Here is a 20,943-nt window from a genome sequence, read left to right on the forward strand (position 1 = left end):
CAAAGATTTTGACCCACCAGGCTGCACATGACCATTGAATCCCCAAGATAATGTTATGTATCAAAATCTGCGAGTAGCCTATAATAACCATGGGTGTTCATACCTGATGCAGCAGATATATAGAGTTTGGATTTTCAATTTTACTTCCATATTCTTGCAAGAGGTTATTAAAGTGATAGGTCACCCAAAAATGAACATTTTCGCATCACTTACTCAACCTCAAGTTATTCCAAACCTGTATGAGTTTCTTTCTACTGTTGAACGCAAAATAAGTTATTTTATAGAATGTTGGTATCCAGACAGTTGACAGTAGACATTGACTTCCATAGTAGGAAAAAAATACTTCGGAAATCAATGGCTACTGTCAACTGTCTGGATACCAACATTCTTATGTATGAACATGCTGATTATGGATTTCCCCACAAATCACTGTGAATTGCAGCTTTGAAACAACAACAAAAAACGTTTTGTTTTAAATTCACAATTCTGACTTAAACTTGTGCCAACTTTATCAACTAATAATCAAGTAACCTACACAACTTGGCACAACTGGACTAAATCTAAACTAAGCTTACATTATTTTCTATAACGGAAAGAAAGCTGAAAAAATATATAAACTTAAATGAAAATGAGAAATGTTGCCATGGTAAATAACTGAAATACATAAATAAATAAGAATTAAATGTTAAAATACTAAAATTACAAAAAAAATATAACTGTAAAAAAGAACCAACAAAAATTACAAAAGCACATAAACTGAAACTTAAGTTAAAATTTGCAAATCTAAAATTAAAATTAAAATATATAACAGTATATGAATGAGACTAAAATAACACTTCACATATATCATTTCTCTCTGAAATTCTTCACATCTGTTGAATAAATATGATCTTTTGAACATAATATAACTGTAAAGTGGCATGCTTTTAAAGGTGGACTTGTTTTTTTGCTAAAACAAGAATTGTCCATCACAGATGTATTTATGTTGTGTCTTCCCCAGTTTAGTTCCTTTATGTAACTGTTCCTCAATTCAATCACAATAAAACATCTACCATATCATTTATCCCACTGTGGGAACAGAGGAGAAGAGAAAAATCGCAATGCTCCAGGGATTAAAAGATCAAACTGCAAAAAGCGAAGCATGAAAGAGTAAAAAAGGAATAAGGATTCTGGAATCTCGGCCTCGGTGTGAGACATCCTGTGTATGTAGATGAGTGTGTATACAGTGTGCACATATGAAAATCAGTGTGTGTGTTTGTGGTCGTGTGCGCACATGAATGCGTGTCTATTAGGTTTATGAAGGGATATGTGTATGTGTGTGTACTCATCGGTGCGACTGTGCACACACCCTGTTCGATGTGTGTGAGTCCGAAATGAGCCCTGACTGTGTGCTCTTTAAGACACACACACAATGCGGCTCTGTGTGCAGACCTGAGGAATGTGAGAGAGCACCGGGCAGTGGGGGAGAAGAGAGCCGCGGGTGTGGATGGAGGGAGGGTGCGGAAAGGTAGAGGGATGAGGAGAGGAGCGGTGGCAGGAACACGGCGAGGCTCCAGGGGTGTGTAGGGTGGCTGGGTTGCTGTGGATCAGATGATGTGGGGCCTGACCATTGGCAGGAAACCCCGTGTCGGTAACAAAACACTAACCGTGTTTGGCATAAGGCGTCAGAAGGCCGACCCATGCCCGAAGATTAAGCACCCGCCAGGCTTTTCTTCCAAATGTGGAGCTTTTTGTCCATTCTTTTGAAAGCTAAAAGGGAATAAAGCATAATTAAGTGAATAAAATCAACTACATGACATACGAGACCCTGAAACATTCACTTTACAAAATGTTCTGATCCATGTGCCAAGATAAGATGCCCAATGGCCTCACATGAGTGAACATTTGTGTCACTTGAGACAAAACCGTAATTACAATGCTGAACAAAGTATCTGCATGACATTTAATTAAAATAAAATAAAAAAATCTGTGATATTTCACCTTTCGAGGCACGTTCACACCACGGATGATGACTATAATGGTAATGTCATTTTAAAAAATCATTATAAATTTAAAAGAATAGCAGTGTCCAGACAACAACTATAAAGATAAGGGCACACCGGAACAATATCATTGGAATCACTTTCAAGACTTTTTTCCCCCAGCTGACAGCCAATCAAAAGAGGTCAAGCATTTAAACTAAAGCGACGGATGGAAAGACTGCTGCACATGCTTTGAATAAACAACACATTATAGTGCTTTGGTGTGGATGCTTTTCATATTAGCATTATAGAAATATTAGCATAGCATCATAGTTTTTATAGTTATCTTTCTTGGCGTGAACGGACCTTTAGTTTAATCAGCATGTCACGGCCGTGGGAAACCGAACTGTTCTGTTTGATATTACAGTCCACATATGGGGCCTGAAGTGGGGGAAGGATTCGTTCTGTCTTTGTTTGGTCTAATAAAGCTTTCTATTTATTCTCATAACTTCTGAGATAAGCTATGGCAAACAGAGAGGCTGGTGTCCTGGGATTTTTTGAATGAAGAGTCCCTGTTGATAGAGTGATTTAGGGCACAAATGAGCTTAATTTATCCAGGACACCACTGTCTGGGTTTAACAGCTCCCTTTCTGACTTTATCCAAAACGTAATGCATTTCATCTCTGATCCAGATTTCACTATTTGATTAAATCAAAACTCTTGATCAGGGGGGTTTAAATGGTGGTCCAGGGTCCTCTAGACTTGAGGGACGCAAGGGTGAACTATAGGGGGTCCACAGAACCTTTCAGGATTTGATCATATGGGGATCTTTCGTATCAAAAAGTTTGAAAATCTTGCACTAAATCATTGAGGCTTTTGTAATATTGCCTCAGCCAGGTGTGATTTTATATAATAGAGCTCTGTGCAAAACCAGTGCTTCATGTAGTCTACTTTCAGTGGAACCAATAGTGTTTACCAATGCTGGATCTATGAACACACACACACACACACACACACACACACACACACACACACACACACACACACACACACACACACACACACACACACACACACACACACACACACACACACACACAATGATTACTTAAACAAAACAAACAGTTCACCAGAGGATTCTGCATTCTTAGCAGCTCCCTGGTACAAATTCGAGGGTGAAAGTTAAGTCCTGTGAACTGGCCTGAGAAACTGACCCTGTTCGTGGACATTGCAGTCCAAAATCCTAATCAGGGTCTCTAAGAATCCAGGTAGAATGTGGATACTATTCTTATCAGGACGCAACTAATGGATTCATTACACAACACCAGCACCATAAAGTGGAGTAGAAGACTGCACAGAATGATCAACAATGAGAGTATCAAAGCCAACTTTTTAAAATAAAATAAACAAAAGTAGAATCTGAGCACACTTTTTACACACTTATATATTATATTTACACATAAACATACACACATATATACATGTGTAGACATGTAAATGTAGACTTGGAGAGCATAACAGAACTCGAATATATATATTTTTTTTAAATGCTGACTCCAAACTTTTGAACGGTAGTGTATCTACACTGTACGTACTGTGTATATTATTGGTTGCAAAATATGTTTTTCAGAATCAACTGATAATCAATAATGAGAGCTTAATGAATAAATAATGGTTGCAGTCAGAATGTGTGTTGGAATTATTGACATCCTAATTTCTTAATTTTCTTGGAGCAAAATGCGTTTGAGTTTCACCATTTACACAGTTATGGCCAGTCCAGAGATCAGAGAAAGTTGGGAGAGGCAGAAAGGAGGAAGATGGAGGGGAGAGAGGGGGGTTTAAGATGGAGCAGGTAGACAAAGCCAGCATTCATGGACACAGTGAAGGAATGAAAAACATTCTCCACCAAGAGACGCATGGTCATCAGTAGGGCATGGGTTAGGGTTGCGTGCATGTGCGTTTGGATGTGTGTGTGCCAACACGAAAGGATATAATACGAGGGGAAGGGGTGTTTGATCTAATGATAAGTGGGTGTAATTTTACTCCAGGCTCTGGTTAAAAGGAGCCCTCGCTTCAAAATCTACCAGCAGTGGAGCTGGTCAGAGGAAAAGAGCGGGGAGAATGTCAAATTGCATGGGTAAAAAGAAAAACTAAATTTGTTTTAGTGTGAGTATGTGTGTGTGTTGGTAAGTGTGTGACCGGTCCCCAAAGACAACAGTACAATGGCCCACACAGCCTCTGTGGAATGCATTCAATCAGAGTTCACAGGCAATTCTGTCAGAGTAGAACTTAAAAAAAGAACACCCTTCACTTATTTTTATGCTTTTCCACAAACTGAACAAATTGAGAATGTAAATAAACCAACCAGTGTAACTGAAAGGAGAATGTCTGATCTGGCATTTGGCAGTGGGAAGGCGAGGTTAGTCAGTATGTTGGACTCGACTGATTCTCCGTATCCGTTTATAGAGGTGAGTTGGTGCGGTCTGCCCCCTACAGGCAAAAAGGGATACTAACAGCGCTCCTGGGGATGCAAGATACTGCCAGCTGCCACATAATCCTAGTTTTAATCTAGTCAGGTCATATGGACGTTATGAGCAATTCAACTTATATAAATACATTTAAAATGGCAAATTCATAATTTATAAATAAACAATTTATTACAAACACTGAATTGTTTTATACGGAAAAGATCCACACCTACATCAGAGCTGGGCTTGAACTACGTAGTTACACCAAAGTCCACCAGGGGGAGCCACAAAAGAGCAAAGCCGATTCAGTTCCCAGATCTGTTGGATACAGATACTCATCACTTACAGGCTACATGAGCTCATAAAATGGTTGTAACTGCAAAGGCTCAAATGTGTAAAAATTACAAGCGAAGTTGAGTTAACTGAATCTAGCCAACTGGATATGGTACCTTTGGCTTTGACACAAATCCAAGATTGACCATGAGCCACGAGCCATGCTGAAGTCTCTAAAATGACATCTCAGAACGTCAGAAGGTCTACTCTAGATAGTATTTCAGTGGTATGATCAGGGCCTTCACGACATGAAAAAATAACCGGGAATGTTGCCTCAGCCCCTTTGATGAGGTGAGGTTTTTTTAAGGACATTTCTAATTTCTAATATTCAATTTAATGAATCAATCAATATTACTATTGATTAGCATTACCAAACATGGACGTTTTATTATTATTTTAATTTAATACTGTGAAGCTGCTTTGATACAATCTGTATTGTGAAAAGCGCTATACAAATATTCTTGACTTGACTTGACTTAATTAAATAAAAATAAGACGCATTGTGACATTCATTGTATTTTTTCATCCTAATTGTAAACAGTGAAGCATCAACATTACAATATTGTGAGGTTACAGGAAAATAGTATAAAAGTATAAATACTGGACAAAACAAACCTTTAAAAAATATTTTTCTTTCTGACCAGCAACGGACTTTATGCACAGCTGCACTACTTCCTGAACTTTAGCCAGCTCCTTTGTTTCCTGTCTGCCATTATTGGACAAACTGATTAATCCAGGTGTGTCTGATTACTGTTGTTGTTCAGGCACACCTGGATTAATCAGTTCGTCCAATAATGGCAGACAGGAAACAAAGGAGCTGGCTAAAGTTCAGGAAGTAGTGCAGCTGTGTGTGCATAAAGTCCATTCTTGTTTCTGTATTTTCTATGTAACAGCAAGGTGTAGAACCCGAGTGCAGTTTATTTCCCAAACATGATACAACATAAAACCATGGCATGGCATGGCACTCAAAACATAGCGCTTACCACTAGTGGTTACACAAAACAATACTTGACCAGGAACAAGGCAAACATAAGGGCTTAAATACAAAATTACAATGCGTTGAATGACCAGTCAAGGGACACCTGTGCACAATGAAACAATGAACCAATGACAACACAGAACACATGGCAGGATCACATGACTAAAACAGGGGATCACATGACGGATATGAAACAAGAACATGAAACAAAACGTGACAGATGCAAAGCTGAATTTTCATCAGCCATTTCTCCAGTCTTTAGTGTCACCTGATCCTTTGAAAATCATTCTAATATGCTGATTTGATACTCAGTTATCATCAATGTTGAAAACCATTATGCTGCCTTTTGGGAACCTGTGATACTTTTTTCAGGATTCATTTATGAATAAAAAGTTTAAAAGAACAGCATTTTAAACTATATTCAAATAGAAAACCATTACTTTAAATTGTAATAATATTTCACAATATTACATTTTTTTCTGTATTTTTTTTATCAAAGGCTTGATGAGCATAAGAGACTTATTTCCAAAACATTACGGTCCAAACTTATGAACGGTGCTGTGTGTGTGTGTGTGTGTGTGTGTGTGTGTGTGTGTGTGTGTGTGTGTGTGTGTGTGTGTGTGTGTGTGTGTGTGTGTGTGTGTGTGTGTGCATGTTTTTCTATCCCGGCAGGTGACTAGTATCACTGAAATTGAGGTCCCCATGAGGAAACAATCTTATAAATCATTCAGAATAAGTCTTTTTGAAAATGTAAAAATTCAGAAAGTTTTCTGTGATGATGGGTAGGTTTAGGGGTAGGGTTAGTGTAAGGGATATAATATACTGTTTGTACAGTATAAAAACCATGACGTCTATGGAGAGTCCACAAATAAACCAGACACGTGTGTGTGTGTGTGTGTGTGTGTGTGTGTGTGTGTGTGTGTGTGTGTGTGTGTGTGTGTGTGTGTGCGCGTGTGTGTTTATTATTGTAAATATCAATGTAATATAATAATACATTTATTTCTACAATTTGAATAACTGAATGGTAACTGAATGTGAATCAATCAGTTATTAATTCAAAACGTTTTGCCAGTGGTCACAAATGTTTACATGTATTGTGATGATCATGTGATTTATGTGAATAAGACCTTTATAGACCCTTTATATAGCTACCTCTTTATAGACCCTTCAAGCTCAAACGTAAATTTTGGTCACAAATATTATTAAATTGATTAAATTGGTTAATATTTATTTCTGCTTTTGTGCCTCCTGATTAAGTGGCAAAATGTCCATGCTCAGTAAGTCTGGCATTCTTTGTACAGTTCTACCACGGCTCTGAGTTCTACTATTGAGCCATCAACATGTGTTCTGGCATCCACCAATGATCTATCTCTTTTTTGACCCACCACCACAGCCGCCAGGAGGCGTGTCTTCACCTGCGTATGATCCCTCGGTTACCGGCCAATTTTGTCAACAGAAGTCACTTGCCTCGTGGGACGATCAGGCACTTGGAATCCAATAGAAAGCACGCGATACATAAGCATAAGAGACGCGCGTTGTTTATTCAGACTATTTTACAGCTGTTATAGGTCGTTGGTTTAGAAGTAAAACATTTCTGGATAGATTATGCATGGTGTTAAAACCCTACTGGCGTCTAGAGCTGGTGTTTTGCTCATAAGGAATGGTGGAAAATGGGAGAGAGTTGCGGGAAGTTTGGAAAGAAGACACTCACCTGCTCGGCTGCTGCACACGAGCGCATCACCGGGTCAGCATCCGCGCCATCAGCACGTGATCGCAGAGACGGACGGTGGCACGTGTAGGTAAATCCTCGGAGAGGCGTAGAGAAAAAAAAGTCCTTTTAAGAATTGATTTCGGAAGGGTGACTTTATGAAATTAATTGTATTATGCATTGTATTTAGGTAAAACATGTTGTTTTCTCTATTGTCTTGTGTTTTGAGCAGTAAGAAGGTGGTTGCTGGGTTGGAGGACCTGTTGTTCTACACAATCACCCAGGGAAAAGAGAAACTCTCAGTGGCACGTTTCCTGACAGTGAGTTGCTCTAGAGTCACAGTGCTGATTACATTATGCGTGTGTGTGTGTGTGTGTGTGTGTGTGTGTGTGTGTGGTGTGTGTGTGTGTGTGTGTGTGTGTGTGTGTGTGTGTGTGTGTGACTTAGTCAGCATGTAGCCTACTGCTGTGACTAAATGTCAAACCAAAGGGAATAAAATGCATGCTAAAAACATCATACACTCATGCTCTCTATTTTGTTTAGTATGATTAAAATTAGACACTTTTATTCTTACTTAGGTTATAATCATAAATCTTTGGTATTATATAATAGTAAGATATATAGACGTCATGTTTGTGCCAGGTGTCAGGGCTACATTAAAGCGCCTAATAAATATATATTCCCAAACACATGTGGATCCATTTTTGGATGTTTGAGTTTATACTACAAGGAGGAATACATAAAATTATGGACTGTTTTAACCAAGGTAACACATTCAATTTCCAGGCATAGTGCTGCACCTTCTTGTGAGTGTGTTTGTGTGTGTCTGCTTCAGAGCACATGCCACCCAGAAATAGATAGCTATTAAAGTGTCTGCTATAATTTATATGCATGGGGTTGTTTTGTATGATGGTCATCTCCACCAGCTGCAGTCTAACAACTCAGATGCCATATACCATTGACTGAAGATAACATGTCCCTACCAAATGACTGATGGTGAACTCGTTCATTTGAATTGTGTAAACACTGTTGCACAGTACCATATGACCTTAATATTTTAGTCATTGAATGAATCTATGTGCTGTCTTAATGTATGTTCCTGTGCTTATTGTAAACAATTCATCCATGTTCCAAAAATCTTGCCTTCGTAATTTTTTTTTATCAAAATGTAAGATCGTGTTCCGGCTTTGAAAGACTTACTTTTTCTGACACCTGTCATATAGCCTAGAGACCCCTTTTTACGATCCATTACATTCCTAATGGATCAAATCAAGCACCACTTTCTTATAATTTCCTGTTTCACTCGAAAATACACTACTGATCAAAAGTTTAGGCTCAGTAAGAATGTTGGTTGCACTTTATTTTACAGTACGTGCACTTACATGTACTTACAGTTTACTTACCCAAGAAAGTACTGGGTAATATAAGGCAACTACATGGGTTAAGGTTAGGTTTAGGAGTAGGTTCAGGGTTAGTACCTAGTTATTACCCAGTACAAAATATATATATATATATATATTTCACGGTTTGCGTTCTCGAGCCACCAGGCACTGTTGTAGTTGTGCGAATGAGCGGGCCGGAGCGCGTTAAGGGTTTTCTTTTAGAGCGGTGTTGTGTTAGCGGCCCTAAGTTAATGACTAATGATCTTTGCAATGGAAGTGAATCAATCAAAACTAACCTTAGCTGGACAATAACTGTATTCTAGAGCTGCTGTAAAGCCAAAATAATCTCTGTTACTTTAATTTCCTATTATCACTGTAAAGCTGCTTTGAAACAATCTATATTGTTAAAAGCGCTATATAAAATAAGTTGACTTGACTTGACATATTATGAACATGGGAAACAGGACTGTAAAATAAAGTGCTGCCAGAATTTTTTATGTTTTTGAAAGTACTCTTTTACATTATTAAATATTATTACTATATAATAACTGTTTTCTATTTTAATATGCATTAAAATTTAGTTTATTACTTTGAGGGCAAAGCTGAATTTTCTGCAGCCATTACTCCAGTCTTCATCATTCTAATATGCTGATTTGCTGCTCAAGTTTCTTTGGGAAAAAAAAAGGTGTGTTGAAAAAAGTTGTGCTGTTGTTACAGTTTTTGGGAAACCTGATATATTTTCTTTGATTCTTCGGTGAATGGAACATTTAAAAGAACAGAATTTATTTTATATAAAATCTTTGTAACATTATACATGTCTTTTCTGTCACTTTTGATCAGTTGAATTCATGCCTGCTAAACAACAGTAGTGTAAATCAACTGGGTTGTGAACGCTGTTTCAAGTTGACATTAAATGTCTCTATATAACTTATTTTATGCTCCTGAACTGGTACATCACATAAATTTGTGCAACAATTTTCAAGCAATAATTTTGACAATGAATTATTCCAGCATTAAAATACATGTTCTTGTATTTCTTAGGCACTCAAAAGCACAGGCTTGCTGACCTCTGACCCCCGTTTGAGAGACTGCATGCGACAGATCCGTCAAGCTGTCAAAGAGTCTGTTGGAATGACAATGATGGACCAGGAACTGTTCAGAAAGTGGGTAGATAATTGACTCAGCAATGCAAAGAGTGAGAATATATGTGTTCATATGTGTTTTAGCGATGTATCATCACTTATAGTTTACTGCCTACAGCTGTTGTGACTCATGCCCCTTAAATGATAATTCAAAATGCCCGGGTAAATGATAGCTCAATGTTCTTGGAAGGCTGGAAATATAAGCAGTTGATTCATCATGCCCACATGCACACATATCATCGCATACAAATGCTTCACCTGACTTTCTGCTCCCCAACATAGATAAATACAACACTCCACCTGTTGTATTTGTATGTATTGTGTGTGTATGCTTCCTGCTGGAGCGTGTGTGGAGCTAAGCTATGTTAAGCAGTGATAACGTGTTTGTTAGGCCTCTGAGGCTCAGCTTATGTTTCTTTTGAACCGATTCCGTCAGTGTTAATAAACATGGATCAAATATCATTTTCAGCCATGTACAACTCTCTTAGCACATTACTGATCACAGGTGGCCATTAAGTCACAGTTGTGTCACATTGGCATATGTGTGTTTCTGTTTCTAGATGTGTTGGCAGTAACATAGTCCTCCTGACTCAAGCCTTCCAAAGGAAGTTCATCATTCCAGACTTTGAGGCCTTTACCTCCCTCATAAACCATTTGTATTATAATGTACAGGCTCAGCAAGGAGGGAAAGTAAGACATTGATTTTCTTTATCACTGTTTTTGAATCACCTTGTCTTTTAAAAACACATTTATTTACTTCTAATCTCTTTATTTGTCCATGCGCGTGTTTGCTCAGGTAGCAAACTACATCCCTCAGTTGGCTAAGTTCAGTCCACACCTCTGGGGAGTTTCTCTGTGCACAGTGGATGGTCAGAGGTAAAATATACTATCTTCAAACTGTCTTTATTCACATCTGTGTGATGAAAGTAACTTTTTGCAGCATCTGTTCAACAAACAATGTACAATTGACCACATTTTCTTACCAGAAATACTCTACGTTCAAAGTTTGGGGTGCTAAGGGGGTGGGGAGGATTTACAAGATTACTGTTTTTACAGTATTTTTAATTTTATATATTTTTAAATACATGCAGGCTTGGTGAGCATGAGACTACTTTCAAAAATGTTCTTTCAAAATCAACCATTACCTTTTGAATGGTATTGTATTTCAAAATAAGTGTACAATAATTTTCTTATTATAAATATTTCTAAAATATTATGAAATTGTTTTAATGATTTTCTCAACGACAATATAATTGTTGCTTATTTTGTCAACGGTTTTGATCTTTGAATCATTGAGATCACTTCTCACTATCAAACTCATTGTATTATCATTCTTACAGTTCGATTTAATGTGTTATGGTGGCCAATAACTTTATTAATCTCATAATAAAGTTCTTGGCCACCTGGAAAATCCAAATTTCACTCACATCACATGCTTTCTGGTTAATTCTGGATCTTGAATAATAGCAATTCTGTCTTTATTTCTCTTCTTTTCCCTCTCTCACTGTATCTTTCATTTGATCTCTTCCTCTTTACATAGACATGCTATTGGGGACACGAATATGCCATTTTGTCTGCAGTCATGTGTGAAGCCTCTGGAGTATGCGCTGGCCGTGCATGAGGCTGGCACTGAACATGTGCACAAATATGTGGGGAAAGAACCTAGTGGCCTCAAGTTCAACAAACTCTTTTTAGATGAAGAGGGTGAGAAACCATTACAATCTGTCGTATTTCTCTTTTTGTTGGTGTCACTCAAAGATATGGCCACACAAAGTGGTCTCAAATAGTATTTGGACATTTAAAGTGAAACATTGTCAGTATACTTATATTTTATTAATCTTTATTTTATTTTTCAAAAATCAATGGCATGACTCTAAATGAGTGATTTCACAGCCTCGTTGTGTTCTATTGTAACATGAAGTCTGGGAACAAGAGGAAGCTGTAAAACAGTTGTCAGTTATCAGACGTGCTTTCAGTATAAACCTTATCAATGGATTTCCTCACAGCAATCTTTACTGGAGCTTTACTGAATCCTTCCCAGTGAACATGATGCTCCTTTAACATTACGATTTGATCATTTAACTTTTTTGGGGGGTTTCCCAGATAAACCTCATAATCCCATGGTGAATGCAGGAGCCATTGTAATCAGCTCTCTCATTAAGGTAAGAGGCTATTTTTGTACATTTTTAGTTCACTGTTGATATACATTCATCATAATAATACCACGAGTACAAACTCAAAATGAAATTCCTACAGCCATAACACATTAATTCGTTCTTTTATTTTATTTTTGTCCCAGCCTTTACAGGGACACCCTTTACCCCTTGAAGAGTTACTTTAAATTAAGCAGCATTGCTGTGGTGCGTGTTATTGATATCGGAAATGATTACTGTGACAGACAAAGTGCTTTTATTGCGACAAAATTATGTTTCTGTCCTTTCCTTTTGACCTGGTTTTAAATAGCTGACAAGGTGTGTGTTTGTATGTATGGTTGTAGTGGGTGGTTCAATGAGGCATCGCATAATAAGGGCTGCTAGTGGTCAATAGGTGTGTCTAAACAGCCAATCAGAAGATGTGCTGAGAAATACGCCTTTCAATGTGTTTGAAAGGGCTGCTATGAAAGAGTAAAAGGCTTCAGTGGTTTAACTGACAAAAAAAAAAAAAAAAAACTAACTGCATGTTTAATTAAGGGACTCCTTACTTGTAGTATAAGTTTCTAATTTGACCTATGCTCTTAAATATGTTACACAACCTCACGGTGCACAGACACACATGAGAACTTTTTAAGATGAAGACATCTAACAGCTGTGATCGCATTACACTGACCTTCTGGACTCCCTCGTGGAACTGGTCACCTTAACGTCACACCTTAGGACATATGAAACCAGCGGTTCATGTTCAGTCATTTGGTTTTATGTTTTGTCATATAATTTCATATATATATACGTATATACTGTATGTATATATATATATATATATATATATATATATATATATATACTGTATATATAAATCATAAATAAGATGTATTCTCATTAAAGATGCTATTTATGGTTTAATATGGTTTCACATGCATAACATATTTTATATATGTCTAGAACTGTATGGATTTTTATAGAATGAGACCATTATGATCTCATATCACACCACATTTTCTTGTCTGTGCACACTGCCACCAAGTGTCTAAATACAGCACTGTATTACTGTTTGCAGAGGGATCTTTGGATCAATCCCCAAACCAACTGTCACTAGAACCACTGTTAGCTTTTTTTTTTTGCTGGTGAACAGAAACTAATATTATATATACAATGGATTTTTAGCCCATTTGACTAAATGTGAAGAATTAGTGGACAGTGTGAATGTCGAATGTCTTGTGTGTTTCACATCTTACTCTTTGCTTTTGGATCTTTCTGACTGTGTCTGTACTTAGATGTTTTGTTGTCTTGAAGATAAGTAGCATTAGTTATGGGTTAGCCCTCAGAAATTTCTAATGGCTTTTTGAAATGTATTTATGAGTAAAATAAGCAATTATATATAGACTAAACATCACAAGGATGTAAGTTTATTGGCTTGATGAATCACAAAACTTGTGTAGTCTTTTAGAAGCAACTTGTTAGCAACTTACTTTTTAAAGCACACAAACAGTTTCACAAAATTTCACATTTGAGGTATAACTATGCAATGTATATTGTTGAACAATATTTGAAATTCCTTTCAAGTAATATTATTCATAAATAAAAATTGGTGAATTAGTCTTTTGTGCGAATTAGCCTTCCAGGTTAGCCTTCTATTAATTCTATTGATTGTGCACTTGTAGTATACTTCAAATCTTAAAAGTATACTTTAAAAAAAACTGCATTTGCAGATATAATAATATTAATGAAATAAAAGGCCACTTAAGTGTGAGAGTGCACTTTAATGACTGTTTATTAACACATTTAAGGACACTTTAAATAGCACATTTTAAATCATTATGTTTTAATAATCTTTTGTCGTAATCTTTAAAGAAGTACACTTATTTTGATGTGTTGACTATTGTACTAAAGCAAATGTAATGTTCTTGATTTAAATTTTAACTGTAGTGCTATTTGATATAACATTTAAATGTACTAAATTGCAACTTCAAAATAAATTTCATTAAAGTATATTTTAGTTGACCACATACTCTTGTAAGTACATTTGACAGAACATTATTTCAAGAGTTCACCCAAAAATGAAAATTCTATCAATTACTCACCCTCATGTCGTTCCAAACCCGTAACACTTTCGTTCATCTTCGGAGCACAAATGAAGATATTTTTAATGAAATATTTCATTAAAGAGATTTAGAGATTTCTGTCCCTCCATTGACAGTCTATGCAACTACCACTTTCAAGCCCAAGAAAGGTAGTAAAGACATCATTAAAGTAATCCGTGTGACTCCAGTGGTTTAACCTCAAATTGATGAAGCAACGCGACTAGTTTGTTTGCTAAAAAAAAAAAATGTACCACTTTATTTTCAAATTATTAATCTCCAATGCACATACACTAGACTAGAGCACCACAATGAAATGTTGCGTGTTGTGTTGTTGACGCAAGAGCAGTCCTTGCCCTCGTCCTTAAGTTGTTCCAAACCTGTATAAGTTTCTTTCTTCTGGTGAACACAAAATAAGATATTTTAAAGAATGTTGGTAACCAGACCGTTGACAGTATAGCATTTTCTCTTCCTACCATAATCTAACTTATTTTCTCACTTTCTCTTTTTTTGTCTTTATTACAGCCTGGTTCCAACAAGGCAGAGAAGTTTGACTTTGTGAGTACACTGCAACATCTCCACCATGTGAAATATCCCAGGTTTTTAATTTGATCTCACTTGTTATTGATTTCTGTTTGTTGGTCAGATGATGGATTATCTGAATAGAATGACTGGCAGAGAATATGTTGGGTTCAGTAATGCCACGTGAGTTTTTAATATAACTCTTTTATTTGTATCAAATCACACTCTCCAAGAGGTGAACCTACAGTTGTCATGTTTTGTACTGATTTATTGGTGAATGATACAATTTCCTTGCTTTTTATAGTTTCCAGTCAGAGAAAGAAACTGGTAACAGGAACTATGCAATTGGCTATTATCTCAAAGAAAAAAAAGTGAGTGTTTTTTTGGTTATTGTCTTTTTTATAAGCCTAAAGATGGGATTTGTCAGCCTTTCTCACCTGCTGCTCTGCTCTTTTTCCTGTAGTGTTTTCCCAGTGGAGTTGACATGATGGCAGCCCTTGACTTCTACTTTCAGGTAAATTAACTGTCATTCTGACACATACCAATTGTGTTTAAAAGTAGAACTTGCTATTATTGCTCATACTAAACACAAATTTTTTTTTTTCTTTTATGTTTTTATGTCTTTTTTTCATTTCCAGCTGTGCTCTATTGAGGTGACATGTGAGTCTGGCAGCGTCATGGCAGCCACATTAGCTAATGGAGGGATCTGTCCAATCACAGGCGAGCGTGTGCTCAGTGCCGAGGCCGTCCGAAACACACTCAGTCTCATGCACTCCTGCGGCATGTACGACTTCTCTGGCCAGTTTGCCTTTCACGTGAGTCACACACACTCACAGCCAAATGATTGCTTGCAGAATTCCTCAGTGTGATCAAGTACACAGACACAATGGACTTTACAGCTAGATGAAACTATTTCAGTTATTTACTTTAAACCTCAGCTAATTACTCAAATTAAATCACTGTTATTAGATAGGGCCATGCTGCAAAAGACGTGAGACGTATGGGCAATGTGTGTTTACATTGAAAAACAGTAATATGTGTAAACCGGCCCTTCCTTAGGTGGGTTTGCCTGCTAAATCTGGGGTGTCTGGTGCCGTGCTGCTCGTAGTTCCTAATATTATGGGAGTAATGTGCTGGTCTCCGCCTCTTGACCGTGTCGGCAATAGCATCCGAGGAATCCACTTCTGCCAGGTACTTTTTATGATCTCTGCTTTTGTCTCTCTTTCCATAACTTTTATTTTTCTCTGAGACCATTAACTTGTTTCTCTTTTAGGAGCTAGTCTCGCTGTTTAACTTCCATAATTATGACAATCTGAGACACTTTGCAAAGAAGTTAGACCCTCGCAGACAGACAGGCCACGAGAGGGTGAGACCACAGACCAAATCTGCCATTTCATTCACACTGTGCTAACAAAACAAATAGTTAATAGTTGTAAGCACTGATTATATCTATATATTTCAGAACAAGTCTGTGGTGGATCTGATGTTTGCTGCTTACAGTGGTGATGTTTCAGCTCTCAGGAGGTAAAAATCTCTTTCTTTTAAAAAAATATCCCAACATTTTTATGTAGATGGTTATGAGCAACAATGAGATATTAATTTGTTTCAGAATTGCTCTCTCTGCCGTCAATATGGAATTGACTGACTATGACATCCGTACCGCCCTGCATGTGTCCTCAGCAGAAGGTAATAAGGCATTTTTTCAGACAGACTAAGAAATGTGTTTTATGCATCTCCACTACCATTAAAAAGTTTAGGGTCAGTAAGAATTTTTTACATTAATACTTTTATTCAGCAAGGATACATTAAATTGATCACAGGTGATGTGACTTTAAATAACTATTTATTCATCAATGAATCCTGAAAAATAGGCATCACAAAAATATAAAGCAGCACAACTGTTTTCAACATTGATAATAATGAGAAATTATTCTTAAGCACCAGGTCAACATATTTGTATGATTTATGAAGAATCATAAATGCAGCCTTTGTGAGCATAAGAGACGTATTTCCAAAAATCAACTTCAGCTTTCGATCATTCTGATGCTCAAGCCATTATTTTATTCATTACTACTATAATCACTAACAGCGTGAACAGTGAGTCCTAAAGTTTGAATTGTGAAATCTGAATTGGATGTAAATTAAAAACGAATTTATGCATTTATTAATAGGTTCCTAAAACTCTGATTTCAGGGCACTTAGATGCGGTCAGGTTTTTAACAGATACCTGCAAAGTCAACCCCAATGCAAAGGACAGGTAAGGCAAAACTCAGCTCCCTTGCACTTTTTGTGGTGTGTTTTTGTTTCATTGATTTAAAATGCATGCCAATCTGTTCTTCAGATGGGGAAACACACCTCTCGATGACGCTATGCAGTTTGGGCACAACGCAGTGGTCAAGGTACTACAGGAGTACCAGAGCATTTACACACACACACTAATGCCAGAGGAGCTCAGCGCTGACACGTGTCCCGATTCCACTATTGATGCAGAGGAACTAAAGAGCATGGAGACGCTGAATGGTTTAGTTTGAGTGAGAACTACCACGGGAAATGCCAAACCGTAGTGTCTCGTGACTTCAGGGAAGCATGAGTGTGTGAGATTTATGACAAAGCCTGTGTAAGGACTGAGCAGGTGTGCGCAGGTGTTACAGAGATAGTGCTTCAAACCAAAGCTTTGCTGTATGTAGACCTCTGCCAGCTTCTACTGATGGTTTAAGATAGTCATTACTGTAGTTGCTCAGACCTCCATTCAGTCTACTGTGGGATTATGAAAATTATACCAGGTACTTCCCGGTAATTTCTGGTACGGCTCCTCAAAGACAGTTTGGTTTATTCTTGGACCAATTTAGAAATGCTGAGGCTTCCTAGTTTATCCTTGCAGAATAATTTTTATGTAAAAGCCTTAACTCAAAGGAAGCCTTAGGAACTAGGGGCCAGGGGCCGGATTCACAAAACATTCTTAGAATTAAAATTATTTAAATGCTATTTTCTTCCTGGTCTTCTGACTTTAAAAATTATGAATATTTTATATTCCAAAAATACTTCCAAAAAAAAAAAGATTATAGCATTCTTCAGACAAAACTTAAGAATTCATTTTCTTGAACTGTTCTTAAAAAAAAAACGTATGAATAACTAAGAACGTAATAACTAATAACGTATGAATAATAAGTAGGATAAGCTCCAACTTAAATCCCTGAAGATAAGAGGTTTAATGAATTCGAGTTGTTTCAAATATTTAGCATTTCAACACAACACTAGCTTGAACTTTTCAAAAAATGCATATAGGAACCATCTTTTGAACTTCAAATGTATCTTTACTTATCTTAACTTCTTTCTTAAGATTTTTGTGACTTTGGTCCTGTTAGCAAGTACAAGGTTAGTGTAAATTTAGCAGGCTGTCTATCAAGACAAACATGCATGCACATTAAAAAGTAGTTTATTTATAAAATTACCATACTGGAAATGTCATTACATCATATTGCCTTGAGTTAAGAGGTTAGCCAGCACTCTTCATAATGGGAACTGTTGCCCAGTTTCTCTGTCACTTTAAGTTATTAATAATTTTTGGCTAAACATTTTAAGCAGGTATTTGTATATTGGTACTATTCTTAAGATGTTGGAATTTTGTATGTTTGTTAATAGACATTTTTGTAAAGTATTTAATGTAATTTAATGTTGTTTTAATGTAGGGCACAAAAGCTTTAACTGAACCCTCTGTAGACTTTGCACACAAGAAATTAATGGTATTTAAAACTTGGACAAACTTTATTGCTGGATACAAAACTAAGAGTTTTGAAAAAAATAAAAGTTCAGATAGTTATAGAAGAGTGTTTGTTCCTAATGAAAGTGAAAAGCATGAAATGGACAGAATCAGATGACGCGACACAATAAAGTATAGAATAAATAAAGAATAACAAGTGAAGGGTGACTTTTTATTGAAAAACCTCTCAACACTGTAGTAAAGCACAGACGCAAAATGAAAAATGACTAAGGATATCAAGTATTCATATGTGCATGTATGGATTCATCAGTTCATCAGCATTATATCACAAACGGTAGAGTTTGGGGATATTTTCAGCAGCTGAACGGACAAATCGTGTTTAATGCCAGTAAAAAAAACAGCTGTGTTCCCACTGAATGTCTATTCATGAGGCCCCTACTTCCTCTTCTCTATCCATTAAGAGGCATGTAGCATTAATGTGTGAATAATGAACAAGAGTCACTGAAGCCCTGGTGGAATCTCCAGTCCAGAGTGTGAGAGTAACTCCCCATCCCAGAGTGCAAACGCAGGACAGATGGGCGAGCGGAACTGTGTTTTTATCGTATACACCACTTCAGCTTTCTGGGTGTCCACCAGACTGAACCGCCCCGCCTTGTAGTCTAGCAAGAGCCCGACCCGATCAGGTTTCCCCACCAATGGCACCGGGACTTGCTTACCGGTGGTCATGGCAAACCACTTCCTCTGGACAAACGCGAACACCCAGGAACTAGAATTCGTGCCCAGACATTCGTCACGTGATGTCAACACCTCGGCCACTCCCACACGGAATTCGTGGGACCTTTTAACCGTGATCTCCCAGTAGTGCCGTCCAGAGTCAATGTGGGTGTCAGCGAGAACCACAGCCCAGTCCCGGAACCGGAGAGGGGTATCCTGCACAAGGGAGGGGTCAATGCCTAGCATTCGATAGATCACACCCGTGTCCTTCTTAAAAAGGTCCAGGCTGCTGTGGGCTGTCCGCTCATCAAGCTTAAACTGCAAATCTATAGAGACATAAATAATCTTTAATATATATATATATATATATATATATATATATATATATATATATATATACAGTGTATTTATAGACCAATAGAGTGCCTTGTAAATACCATGTTAAATAAATGATGATTATTCAGCATCATGGTAAATAACTGCTAAAAAAATATGTACAACAACAACAAAATTTCACTGGTCCAATGTCTAACTCAGATGATCAGACTGGGAGAAACTATCTATGACCAGCAAACCATTTTCAAGTACCCAGGTATTACACCTGTAAGCTATAGAGTTTTTGTAAGGGTTGCTATTAACAGTGGAAACCTTATACTAGCCAACAAATGTCATTTAAAAAGAAAATAACATACAAATAGAATAACATACATTCTGTAATGCGGACTCATGTATTTTCTGTAAAGCTGCTTTGAAATGATGTGTGTTGTGAAAAATAAATGTGAATTGAATGGAATACGTTCAGAAAGTTGTAGGATGCAGAATGCAGATAACAGATTAATTAATAATCCCTGCCACAATTAGTAGTAGCAATTACATGGCTACTACTTAATTAGATTGCAGGTATCATGGCAACTGGTAATCATAGTAAACTGGGAAAGGATAAAAGAAAAACGATGACTCTTTCAAGTAACTTACTGAGAACATAATGTTCCCGTTGTCAGATTATCGAGATCACGATGATAATGATGATGTGGCCGCATCACAATGAAGTAGCAAGGGCATAATGTCGGACATTTGCACTGTTATTCACAATGACCCACGTAAATATCGCATTACAATCACGAACATTTATAATTAGCTCGTGCCAATCTACTGGAATCTCCGCTAAAACACGTGACTTGCCTACGGTCTACCACTGATTTTTTTCCTTTACAGTTTATGCAACAGAACTAATATCTATGTTGTGTAATCCATTCCGCTATTGATAATTAATAATAAGGAAATGTTTCACGTGTAATTATTAAAGCCAGAAGTATGACCTCCGGGTTTGACTGGAGTCTCCACACTGAGGTGCGTGGAAAGCATTGCATTTACTATACTCACTGTTGCCTGCTGCACTGGCAGTAATATACCATCTCCGAGCTGTGAGGGTTTTCCCACGGCCGTGACCGAGCGCAGTCCCCAAAGATCTGCCTGTCAAACGGCAAAGGAGTACCATGCCCGAGGACATCGCCATGTTGTCCCATTTGTAGTGCGCTTTACCTCTGTTTCTGTCGCAAGGTTGCGCTGTCCAAATACTTGAGCGCTGCTGCCCCCTACTGTAAAACACTCACACTCACTCACTCACTCACTCACACACACACAGACACACACACACACACACGTTTGTTTAATAGGTTTGAGGACCTCCATAGACGTAATCGTTTTTATACTGTATAAACAGTATTACATGCCCTTACACTAAACCTACCGCTAAACCTAGGCTATTCATCATCACAG

The 20,943-nt window shown here is 37.3% G+C and overlaps 2 protein-coding genes and 1 long non-coding RNA gene across 3 annotated transcripts; 1 reads left to right on the forward strand and 2 right to left on the reverse strand.

The window, feature by feature from the left end:
- Positions 1-4,326: 4,326 nt before the first annotated feature.
- On the reverse strand, positions 4,327-5,007 carry LOC307011601. The gene is made up of 3 exons (XR_013800446.1): positions 4,879-5,007; positions 4,663-4,747; positions 4,327-4,451 (listed from the first exon to the last, which is right to left on the reverse strand). It is a non-coding gene; the product is annotated as an uncharacterized lncRNA (long non-coding RNA).
- A 2,169-nt stretch (positions 5,008-7,176) lies between these two features.
- gls2a (glutaminase 2a (liver, mitochondrial)) lies at positions 7,177-18,505 on the forward strand. The gene is made up of 18 exons (XM_079637641.1): positions 7,177-7,540; positions 7,682-7,769; positions 9,873-9,994; positions 10,534-10,663; positions 10,770-10,849; positions 11,514-11,677; positions 12,077-12,135; positions 14,733-14,765; positions 14,854-14,912; positions 15,034-15,100; positions 15,193-15,243; positions 15,368-15,544; positions 15,789-15,920; positions 16,003-16,095; positions 16,192-16,253; positions 16,339-16,415; positions 16,923-16,986; positions 17,071-18,505. Exons 1-18 carry the CDS (start codon positions 7,347-7,349, stop codon positions 17,258-17,260), a joined length of 1,842 nt encoding a protein of 613 aa, XP_079493767.1. The 5' UTR covers positions 7,177-7,346; the 3' UTR covers positions 17,261-18,505.
- A 142-nt stretch (positions 18,506-18,647) lies between these two features.
- On the reverse strand, positions 18,648-20,811 carry spryd4 (SPRY domain containing 4). Its single transcript, XM_079637642.1, has 2 exons — positions 20,548-20,811; positions 18,648-19,490 (listed from the first exon to the last, which is right to left on the reverse strand). The coding sequence occupies exons 1-2, from the start codon at positions 20,678-20,680 to the stop codon at positions 18,949-18,951; spliced, it is 675 nt and encodes a 224-aa protein (XP_079493768.1). The 5' UTR covers positions 20,681-20,811; the 3' UTR covers positions 18,648-18,948.
- Between the last annotated feature and the right edge of the window lie 132 nt (positions 20,812-20,943).

Source organism: Phoxinus phoxinus (genome assembly GCF_949152265.1).
Source record: "Phoxinus phoxinus genome assembly, chromosome: 15".
In the NCBI taxonomy this organism is placed as follows: Eukaryota; Metazoa; Chordata; class Actinopteri; order Cypriniformes; family Leuciscidae; genus Phoxinus; species Phoxinus phoxinus.

Bases quoted from the DNA above. Each gene is read 5' to 3' on its own strand.
- spryd4 (XM_079637642.1), bottom strand. From the start codon at position 20,680: ATGGCGATGTCCTCGGGCATGGTACTCCTTTGCCGTTTGACAGGCAGA. The intron at 19,491-20,547 runs GTGAGTATAGTA...ATGTCTCTATAG, and splicing joins TGCCAGTGCAGCAGGCAACA to ATTTGCAGTTTAAGCTTGAT.
- gls2a (XM_079637641.1), top strand. From the start codon at position 7,347: ATGCATGGTGTTAAAACCCTACTGGCGTCTAGAGCTGGTGTTTTGCTC. The intron at 7,541-7,681 runs GTAAATCCTCGG...TGTTTTGAGCAG, and splicing joins ACGGACGGTGGCACGTGTAG to TAAGAAGGTGGTTGCTGGGT. The intron at 12,136-14,732 runs GTAAGAGGCTAT...TCTTTATTACAG, and splicing joins TAATCAGCTCTCTCATTAAG to CCTGGTTCCAACAAGGCAGA.